The sequence below is a fragment of the Pseudophryne corroboree genome, chromosome 10 (assembly GCF_028390025.1).
Source record: "Pseudophryne corroboree isolate aPseCor3 chromosome 10, aPseCor3.hap2, whole genome shotgun sequence".
NCBI classification, from domain to species: Eukaryota; Metazoa; Chordata; class Amphibia; order Anura; family Myobatrachidae; genus Pseudophryne; species Pseudophryne corroboree.
Window position 1 is genome coordinate 305436357 of NC_086453.1, and position 11749 is coordinate 305448105.

At 46.8% G+C, this 11749-nt stretch overlaps 1 protein-coding gene across 1 annotated transcript; it reads left to right on the plus strand.

Annotated features, from left to right (window-relative positions):
* Positions 1 to 6466: 6466 nt before the first annotated feature.
* On the plus strand, positions 6467 to 7874 carry LOC134965323 (putative nuclease HARBI1). Its single transcript, XM_063941796.1, has 3 exons — positions 6467 to 6987; positions 7031 to 7127; positions 7437 to 7874. The coding sequence occupies exons 1-3, from the start codon at positions 6467 to 6469 to the stop codon at positions 7872 to 7874; spliced, it is 1056 nt and encodes a 351-aa protein (XP_063797866.1).
* Positions 7875 to 11749: the final 3875 nt, after the last annotated feature.

Below are 11749 nucleotides of genomic sequence, written 5' to 3' on the forward strand. Positions count from 1 at the left end.
CAGCTAGATACAGCAATGGACAATTGTACTGCAGTATTATATACTGGTCACCACAATGCAGCACTGATACTGAGCAAAGATATTGAGCACTGATGAGGATACTAGAACTGACACGGAGCAGCAAGATACAGCAATGGACTATTGTACTGCAGTATTATATACTGGTCACCACAATGCAGCACTGATGCTGAGCACAGATATTGAGCACTGATGAGGATACTAGAACTGACATGGAGAAGCAAGATACAGCAATGGACTATTGTACTACAGTATTATATACTGTTCAACACAATGCAGCACTGATACTGTGCACAGATATTGAGCACTGAAGAGGATACTAGGACTGACACGGAGCAGCAAGATACAGCAATGGACTATTGTACTGCAGTATTATAAACTGGTCACCACAATGCAGCACTGATACTGAGCACAGATATTGAGCACTGATGAGGATACTAGGACTGACACGGAGCAGCAAGATACAGCAATGGACTATTGTACTGCAGTATTATATATTGGTCACCTCAATGCAGCACTGATACTGAGCAAAGACATTGAGCACTGATGTGGATACTGGAACTGACATGGAGCAGCAAGATACAGCAATGGACTATTGTACTGTAGTATACTGGTCACCACAATGCAGCACTGATACTGAGCACAGATATTGAGCACTGATGAGGATACTAAAACTGACACGGAGCAGCAAGATACAGCAATGGACTATTGTACTACAGTATTATATACTGGTCACCACAATGCAGCACTGATGCTGAGCACAGATATTGAGCACTGATGAGGATATTAGGACTGATACGGAGCAGCAAGATACAGCAATGGACTACTGTACTGCAGTATTATATACTGGTCACCACAATGCAGCACTGATACTGAGCACAGATATTGAGCACTGATGAGGATACTAGAACTGACACGGAGCAGCAAGATACAGCAATGGACTATTGTACTGCAGTATTATATACTGGTCACCACAATGCAGCACTGATACTGAGCACAGATATTGAGCACTGATGAGGGTACTAGAACTGACACGGAGCAGCAAGATACAGCAATGGACTATTGAACTGCAGTATTATATACTGGTCACCACAATGCAGCACTGATACTGAGCACAGATATTAAGCACTGATGAGGATACTAGAACTGACACGGAGCAGCAAGATACAGCAATGGACTATTGTACTACAGTATTATATACTGGTCAACACAATGCAGCACTGATACTGAGCACAGATATTGAGCACTGATGAGGATACTAGAACTGACACGGAGCAGCATGATACAGCAATGGACTTTTGTACTACAGTATTATATACTGGTCACCACAATGCAGCACTGATGCTGAGCACAGATATTGAGCACTGATGAGGATGCTAGAACTGACATGGAGCAGCAAGATACAGCAATGGACTATTGTACTGCAGTATTATATACTGGTCACCACAATGCAGCACTGATACTGAGCACAGATATTTAGCACTGATGAGGATACTAGAACTGACACGGAGCAGCAAGATACAGCAATGGACTATTGTACTGCAGTATTATATACTGGTCACCACAATGCAGCACTGATACTGAGCACAGATATTGAGCACTGATGAGGATACTAGAACTGACACGGAGCAGCAAGATACAGCAATGGACTATTGTACTGCAGTATTATATACTGGTCACCACAATGCAGCACTGATGCTGAGCACATATATTGAGCACTGATGAGGATACTAAAACTGACACGAAGCAGCAAGATACAGCAATGGACAATTGTACTGCAGTATTATATACTGGTCACCACAATGCAGCACTGATACTGAGCACAGATATTGAGCACTGATGAGGATACTAGAACTGACATGGAGCAGCAAGATACAGCAATGGACAATTGTACTGCAGTATTATATACTGGTCACCACAATGCAGCACTGATACTGAGCACAGATATTGAGCAATGATGAGGATACTAGAACTGACACGGAGCAGCAAGATACAGCAATGGACTATTGTACTGCAGTATTATATACTGGTCACCACAATGCAGCACTGATGCTGAGCACAGATTTTGAGCACTGATGAGGATACTAGAACTGACATGGAGCAGCAAGATACAGCAATGGACAATTGTACTACAGTATTATATACTGTTCAACACAATGCAGCACTGACACTGTGCACAGATATTGAGCACTGAAGAGGATACTAGGACTGACATGGAGCAGCAAGATACAGCAATGGACTATTGTACTGCAGTATTATATACTGGTATTATATACTGGTCACCACAATGCAGCACTGATACTGAGCACAGATATTGAGCACTGATGAGGATACTAGAACTGACACGGAGCAGCAAGATACAGCAATGGACTATTGTACTGCAGTTTTATATACTGGTCACCACAATGCAGCACTGATACTGAGCACAGATATTGAGCACTGATGAGGATACTAGAACTGACATGGAGCAGCAAGATACAGCAATGGACTACTGTACTGTAGTATTCTGGTCACCACAATGCAGCACTGATACTGAGCACAGATATTGAGCACTGATGAGGATACTAGAACTGACACGGAGCAGCAAGATACAGCAATGGACTATTGTACTACAGTATTATATACTGGTCACCACAATGCAGCACTGATGCTGAGCACAGATATTAAGCACTGATGAGGATACTAGAACTGACACGGAGCAGCAAGATACAGCAATGGACTATTGTACTGCAAAATTATATACTGGTCACCACAATGCAGCACTGATACTGAGCACAGATATTAAGCACTGATGAGAATACTAGAACTGACACGGAGCAGCAAGATACAGCAATGGACTATTGTACTGCAGTATTATATACTTGTCAACACAATGCAGCACTGATACTGAGCACAGATATTGAGCACTGATGAGGATACTAGAACTGATACGGAGCACCAAGATACAGCAATGGACTATTGTACTGCAGTATTATACACTGGTCACCACAATGCAGCACTGATACTGAGCACAGATATTGAGCACTGATGAGGATACTAGAACTGACACGGAGCAGCAAGATACAGCAATGGACTATTGTACTGCAGTATTATACACTGGTCACCCCAATGCAGCACTGATACTGAGCACAGATATTGAGCACTGATGAGGATACTAGAACTGACACGGAGCAGCAAGATAGAGCAATGGACTATTGTACTGTAGTATACTGGTCACCACAATGCAGCACTGATACTGAGCACAGATATTGAGCTGATATTTTGCAGATATTGGGCTTTTCAGGCAGAGAACGTCGCCACGTCCTCTCCGCTCAATCTACAACGCACAAGTGAAAATGGCGGTAACGCGCGGCTCTTTATATGGAATCCGAATCTCGAGAGAATCCGACAGCGGGATGATGACGTTTTCCCCCGTTCAGGTTTTGCGAGTAAGGCGGGAAGAACCGAAGCTGCCTCGGACCCATGTAAACCACGTGAAGTTCGGGGGGGGTTCGGTTCTCGGTGAACCGAACCCGCTCATCTCTACTTGAGCCACATTGTTTATCGGCCCATTTTAATCAAGTTCAGTGCCCGAAGCACCCCGAGGCTTAATCTGGCCCTGGATGAGAGCAAATGTCAATCGACCATTTGCTCCCAAAAACTGCAAAATGGACAAAAACAGTCGTTCATCCAAGTTGGTTAAATTTGTGTTTAACCAATTTGTATGAACGACAGGTTTTGTTAGTTTTCCAGTGTTTGAGACAAATGGTCAATTGTGATTTGCTCTTATCCATTACCAGATTTTCATTCCAACCAGCTAGATCTGGAAGATTATGTGCCAGAAAATTGTATAGTGTGTACCTAACTTAAGAGCCAGTCTGTGTACTGATTCCTGCTCAGCTGCAGTGGCGGATCCAGGGGAGGGGCACTCGGGCCCGTGCCCCCCCTGTCATTTGTGGCAGTTTTTTTTTTTTTTAGACCGGCAACGGCACTGCTGCAATCTCCCCTTGATAGAGCCAGCAGGCAGTAGTCCCAGCGCAGGAGGCCGGGCGGTCAGAGCTCACACTGTCAGCCGCCAGCGCTGCGCTGCACCTCCTCCTGCCTCGTAACCAATGGCAACCCGGCGCCAACACAACACATCACGCTGCGCGCTGCCGCTCTCTCGTCCTGTACCGCGCCGCGCGCTGCCGCTCTCTCCTACTGTACCCAACCTTTACTCACCGTGCGCTGAGCGCTCTCTCCTCCTGATGCTGCTGTTTGTGGGCACCATTAGGAGTCACAAACGCTCCTTCCTGTCCTAGGATGCCAGCCAGTGGGGCAAAGACTTAAGGTATTTGCTCAAAGTAAATGTGATAGGATGGGGGAGGGGGAGGGGGGAGGGCATGCAAGGTTGTCAGGGAATCCTTTGTTGTGTCTTTCCTGAAACAAAGTTACAGTATGTCCCTGTATCTCCCCCTCAGCACCCTCCTCCTCCTGTATCTCCCCCTCAGCACCCTCCTCCTCCCTGTATCTCCCCCTCAGCACCCTCCCCCTCCCTGTATCTCCCCCTCAGCATCTCCCCCTCAGCACCATCACCCTCCCTGTATCCCCCCTCACCCTCAGCACCCTCACCCTGCCTGTATCTCCCCCTCAGCAATCTCACCCTCCCTGTATCCCCCTCAGCAACCTCACCCTCCCTGTATCCCCCCTCAGCACCCTCACCCTCCCTGTATCCCCCCTCAGCACCCTCACCCTCCCTGTAACTCCCCCTCAGCACCCTCACCCTCCCTGTTACTCCCCCTCAGCACCCTCACCCTTCCTGTATCTCCCCCTCAGCACCCTCACCCTCCCTGTATCTCCCCCTCAGCACCCTCCCCCTCCCTGTATCTCTCCCTCAGCATCTCCCCTTCAGCACCCTCACCCTCCCTGTATCCCCCCTCAGCCCCCTCACCCTCCCTGTATCTCCCCTTCAGCATCTCTTCTGCCAGTTAGTCACCCTCTCTCTGTCATCCACTGCCAGTATCCCTGTCACCCACTGCCAATCACCCTCTCCCTGTCACCCACTGCCAGTCACGCTCCCCGTCACCCACTGCCAGTCACTCTCCCCATCACCCACTTCCTGTCACCAACTGCCAGTCACTCTATACCCAGTCACACACTACAAGTCACGTTCTCCCAGTCACCCTCTCTCCCACTGCCTGTCACCCTCCATCAACCGCTAGCTGTCACCAACTGATAGTCACTCTCCCTGTCACCTACTGTAAGTCACTCTCTCTCTCACTCTCTCCCTGTACTGTGAGGCCTCAACCCTTGTAGTGGTGACACACCCCTTTTCTGGGAGCGCATGCGCTGAAGGCGTCCGCAAATGTACTTGCCCCTTCCATGGTGCCCCCCCTGTCATTTTCTTCTGGATCCGCCCCTGCTCAGCTGCATAACTGGAGTTGTCCACCACTTGAAGATTTGTGTACTGTTGTCTGACTGACTGCAGGTGTTTGCTCCAGACCAGTGTATTCCTGAGTCAAACCCTGCAATGGTAGTCAAGGAGAACAAAGAAGATGTCACTGAAGCCAGCATTTAGAGAGTGGCTGTAAGGGAACTCTTTCAGGGAAACAAGAGTCATTTAAGGGGAGATGTATCAAGTATTGGAGAGAGATAAAGTGGAGAGAAATTTAAGGGGGAGATGTACTAAGCCTTGAAGAGTGATAAAAAGGAGAGAGATAAAGTACCAGCCAATCAGCTCCTAACTGCCATGTTACAGGCTGTGTTTGGGAAATGACAGTAGCTGGTTGGTTGGTACTTTATCTCTCTCCATTTTTTTCTCACTTCATGGCTTAGTACATAGACCCTTGTGTTTGAACTTATATCTCTCGGTGGTTTGATACATTTTCCTTTAATGAGGCACAGATTTTCCAATTCTGTAATCCTCAAAAGTGCCAGTAATAAATATCTGCACAATAGAGAAATAAGAGACACTTATACCCCTTTCAGACCAAAAATGCAGGGTCTAACCCGGGAATTCGGTCCCGGGATCATGCAGGGACATTCCCGGGTCGGGCCCCGTTTATACCAGCATTTGGAGCCGGGACATCCCGGGTCGGCACCTTTCATACTGAACCCGGGATGGCCCTGCATTTTATGAGAATGTCATTAGAAATGGCCCTTTTTAAGGCCCACAAATATGAGGTCATTAGAGAGAGGAAGGGAGGGCGGGCCTGCTCACCTCATTGCAGCAATCATGGCCGACGGAGTACCACTGCGTATGCCTGTGTTCCTGATTGTTTGGGCTTTGCTGCTATTTGACCCAGCAAGTGAGAGTCTGATGCAGCTTCTGACTTTGTGCTCTATAGTGCAGAGTCATACCTGGAGGAGGAGAGCTTTATTTTTGGCAGAGAGGGCCAGGACTCGGAGCCAGTATTTGCGCAGGAGGAGAACCCTGATTTTGCAGACTCTGGCTTCTGTTATGCGAATTACTACCGCGTCCGACCGAAGAATGTGGACCAGAGGCCGCCCTCATGGTGATGTTTTCATAGAGACTGTGGAGGCTTATCAAGATGAGGAGTGGATGAGCCACTTTCGTATGTCACATCCAACGTTCCAATACCTGCTAGACCTACTCACCCCTGCACTTACTATGAAGACCACCCACTACCGGACACCCATCCAGCCAAGGAGGAGACTGGGGATTGCGCTGTGGTTGTATGCTACGCCAGGAGAGTACCGCACAATCTCCTGCTTGTTCGGTCTTGGAATCTCCACTGTCTGCAGTGTTATACACCAGGTGACGAAGGATATACTGGATACCCTATACAAAAGGTTTATCTGCTTACCGCAAGGGCAGCGCCTAGATGACACCATCAAAGGCTTTGTGCAACGTGGGTACCCTCAGTGTGCCGGTGCCATCGATGGGACCCATATTTCCATCATTGCCCCCCGTGACAACCCGGCGGATTATTATAACCGCAAGGGATGGCATTCCATTGTCTTACAGGCTGTGGTTGACCATAAATACTGGTAAGTAAATTTGTTAGTGTTTTTTTTATTTTTTTTAATGCAGTGTGCCTGGGCGAGCACATGACGCTCGTGTTCTTGCCAACTTCGATTTGTACAAGATTGCGGAGGACAAGCGGGGTGGATGGCTTTTTCCCAGAGAGGTAAAAAAAATAAAAAAAATAAATAAATTAAAAAAAAATATATATATATATGTATGTATGTATGTATGTATGTATGTATATATATATATATATTTTATTCACCCCCCCCACCCCCTCCAATGTTTCTTGAAAGGGTTTGCCAGATTTCACGTTTGGTTGTCAGTTGTGATGGAATATGTGTGGCCTGTAGTGTTTCTCTTTGTAAAAGGTTTATTGAAATAGGAGTCCCTGTAGATTGCTGTCACCTGCTTCACCCCCATACCTGTTTCAGCAATCAAGTGATTTTCATACTCTTGTATTTCTTTTCAGAAATCAAAGACAGTGGATGGGGTGGACATCCCAGTCCACATCATTGGGGATGCAGCCTACCCTTTACGCCACTGGCTAATGAAGGGGTACACCCACCATTTGCAGCTGTCTCCCATCCAAGTGGCATATACCCACACTCTGAGTTCGGCACGGATGGTGGTAGAGAATGCCTTTGGCCGCCTGAAAGGACGTTGGCGCTGCCTCATGAAGAGGAATGATGTTGACCTCAAATTTATGCCCCATGTAGTAGCGGCCTGCTGTGTCCTTCACAACATATGTGAACTGCAGAAGGAACAGTTTCCAGAGGAGTGGACTGTGAAGGACCCTGAAGTGACACCCTCTAGTGTAGATTTGGAGGTGTCTGGTGGGCAACATTCCTCTAGTGCCGAACTCATTAGGGAAACCATTTGTACCAACCTTAACGAGATGTTAAAATAATTCAGAATGTTTACAATTTTACATGAACAAAAAGTTTGCACAAAAACTTTTAATTGCACAAAACCAATCGGTTAAATGCACAGGCATATATATATATATATGAAATAGTGGTAGTACGGCGCCACAGGTTTATGTAGGTAGATAATATATAGGGTTATCACAATAGACCCAACCGTAGACACTCCTTTATAGGTATAAGGTGTCAGCTAGCCTCCAAGCAGATTAGGCAGGGATAAACTGCCTAAGATTAGGAGATGAAAAAAAAGGGGGGGATGGGGGCGCCAGCGACCAACGGTGTCTAATGGTTTTTTGAATAAAATATGAAGAAGTGGCTGGATACGTTCAGATAAAATTATAAAATTCAATTTAATTCATAAAAGAAAAGGGTGGGATAAAAGTTTACAAGCATAGGGCATTATTTACGGATACACCATAAAAGATTTTTTAAAATACGGATACACAAAATATGAGAATAAAAAACATCAATATTCTAAAAAGATAAAAACACAATGCTTATCTTTTAAAATGGAGGGTCAATTCAGAGGTACACCTATATATATATATATATAGTAAAGCTTGGCATAAAATGAGAACATGTGGCGAACACATAGCAAACATATTAATATAAAATCCCCCGAAAACCCAATCCCACCCTTCCCCCCTTCCAAGCATGAAAATTGGGACCGTATAACTGGGCCAAACTATCAAAGTTAAATACACAGTCCAAGGCAAACACTGCCTATGGCAATTGTCTATACACTTTGTAATCTGGAGATGGATTCGGGTTAGGGGGGTCATAGTAGGGACCTCTAGAATACGGGGGATAACTCTGCTCGGGGACAGGAGGGGCCTGGATAGCTGGGTACATATGGGTACCCTGAATGCGAGGCAAGATGCGTTCCAGGAACTGAAATTGCCGGTCTTGGTAGTCGCACAAGATGCGTTCTTGGTGTCCCATTATCTGCGTTATGAAGGATTGCTGCAGCTCTCTTTCCGCCTCTATAAAACAGAGTTGGCGGGCATCCTCCTGTTGCTGCATGTTGTTGTCCATGTCGCGCAGTTCTTCAACCAGCACCTTTGTCATTGCCCGTGCAGCAAGCTCCACTTTGTTGACTTTGCGTTTCCTCTTGGGAACTGAAAATACTGCAAGGGGAGTAAGAAGGAAAAAAGGGTATATAAGAAAAAGCAGTGATGTGATCGTACGTGTTTGTGGCATCCTCCCACCTGCACTAGATACACACTGCGACAGGAACTATATGGCGGGCGGTTATTGGGGCATATAGTGCAGAATTCATGTTTATTGGAATGCGGGTGTTTAGAACAGAAATAATGGTAAGCAAGGACAAATACTTACTATTGGTGCGCATCACAGGGGGATTTGCCTGGAGGACCGCGCCCACATCTGTTTCCTGGACAGTCACAGCGTCCGCACTGTTGCCGGGTAAACTGTCTTCAGTCGTGTTGGCGGATGAGTCCAGATCGGGATGGATAGGATCATCTTCGAATAGTATGGGGGATGATGTTGTTTGCCCACATTGGGTACTTTCCATGCTGGACTCACTCTCCTCAGCAGCCACAAAGGGTGAGGGAGTGGCAGAGCTGGAGGGTGACAGGCTGATGGGGTCACTGAGCGCAGTGTTGCCAAAAACTGATGCACATTGCTCATAAAACATCCAGTTGCGCCTTGCAGCCCCACTTTTGTTCCGGTTATGGTCATGGATGCGGTTAAACTGTTTTTTTAGCGTTTTCAGTTTATTCACCATTTGTTGTTGGCTACGGATGATGCCCCGCGAGGCCAGGGTCTTCGCTATGTTATGGTATATCTGGGCATCCTTTACAGTACCTGTGATCTGGCGCCTGATCTCCTCTTCCCCTCTAATGCTTAAAGGCTCCCTCACTTCCTCATTTGTCCAAGACATTGCAGGGCTGCAGGGGTTAAAAAGCGCTGCGGAGGTCTGTTGTACCACAGAGCTGCAAAGTACCTGCCTCCACGCTGTGTGATGCCTCTGCGCGTCTCTGAAAAATCACAACACCAGGAAGTGCCCAGAATAGCCAATCAGCATCAGCAAAGGCAACCCGGGAAGGCGGGACATGTCCCTGCACCGTTCATACTGGCCATGGTCCCGGGAAGATCCCGGGACCAACCCTGGAAGAAAGCAGGGTTGAAATGCAGGGGCACGGTTCCCGGGATTCAGTCCCGGGACCCTTTCACACCAGCGCTACACCCGGGTTGTTGCCGGGATCATCCCGGGAAAATAGGCTGGTGTGAAAAGGGTATTAATGATTAATGCTTATATCAGAGGTTCCCAAACGCAGTACTCAAGGCACCCTAATGGCTCAGGTTTTAAGTATATCCATGCTTATCTACAGGTGACTTGATTACTACCTTAGTCAATTTGATTTAATCAGCTGTGCTGAGCAGTGCTTAAAGTGGTCCTGGAGAGGTGGTGGAACTCATTTACCAGGATACTAGACCCCCCCCCCCCTATATTAAGTGGAGCCAGGGACAGTGCCAGTGTTTTCGGCACCTCCCTGCAAACTGTAAATTACAGTAGTGCCCTACTTCACATACTTTGTGAAGGGACATTAATCTCACAAAGAAGCAGCATTGTCACATAGTAGTACCCCCAATTCAAATTGGCACAATCTTATCCACATTACACCACATGTAGTGGCCCTGATTTATATTACACCACACAGTAATGCCCCTTATTCAGGTTACGTCACTTAGTAGTGCCTTTTATTGACATTGCACTACACAATGGTACCCTCTGTACATGTTATGCCACACAGTAGTGCTCTTTATACACAATTCCCACAGTAGTAGAGCCCTGTACATATCAATGCCCCACAGTAGTAGTGCCCTGTACATATAATGCCCACAGTTGTAGTGCCCCTTACACATAATGACAGCAGTAGTGTCACTTATACACATATTGCCCACAGTAGTGCCCACTATACACATCTCTGCCTCTGTCACTCCAGCAGCTTCCCCACCTCTCTTTTCCCTCCAGCCCCCTCTCATCTTGTCTTCAAGATGCACAGAGCCTGCTCCTCTTCATGGCTCCTCTTCACTTCAGCAGCAGTGACAGCATAACATAACATACATTGTGCTGGAAAATGAAGCCACTTGGGGGGTAATTCTGAGTTGATCGCAGCAGGAACTTTGTTAGCAGTTGGGCAAAACCATGTGCACTGCAGGGGAGGCAGATATAACATGTGCAGAAAGAGTTAGATTTGGGTGGGTTATTTTATTTCTGTACAGGGTAAATACTGGCTGCTTTATTTTTACACTGCAATTTAGATTGCAGATTGAACACACCACACCCAAATCTAACTCTCTCTGCACATGTTATATCTGCCTCACCTGCAGTGCACATGGTTTTGCCCAACTGCTAACAAAATTCCTGCTGCAATCAACTCAGAATTACCCCCTTGGACCTGATGAGGGGATGAATGCTGTCCAACAGACACAGTATGTGTGAGTACCGGGAGGGGTGGGCTGTAAATTAAGGAAGACCATGGAGCCACCAGGACCTGAGGAAGGAGGTGGCTGCAGCTCATCAGTAACACTAGCACCATCTGCATCATCTATTGATGTAGGTGATGGGGCGGGCTTTCCTATTGAACTACTGTGCAGGTGAATGGAGATGGTGGAACTAGTTCCCCCTACTATTACAGGTGGTGGAACTCAGTTCCACCTCATTCCCTCCCACTTTAACATCTGGTGCTGAGCCATGGATATACTTAAAACTAGGACCGTTGGGGTGCCTTGACAACCGCATTTAGGAACCTCTGGCTTATATCATTATGCAATCTCTTAACTGCCAGGAGTGAACAATCTAAGGGTGGTATTCAGTTCTCTACACCCCCTT

Bases quoted from the DNA above. Each gene is read 5' to 3' on its own strand.
- LOC134965323 (XM_063941796.1), top strand. From the start codon at position 6,467: ATGTGGACCAGAGGCCGCCCTCATGGTGATGTTTTCATAGAGACTGTG. The intron at 6,988-7,030 runs GTAAGTAAATTT...TTTTTAATGCAG, and splicing joins GTGGTTGACCATAAATACTG to TGTGCCTGGGCGAGCACATG. The intron at 7,128-7,436 runs GTAAAAAAAATA...ATTTCTTTTCAG, and splicing joins GATGGCTTTTTCCCAGAGAG to AAATCAAAGACAGTGGATGG.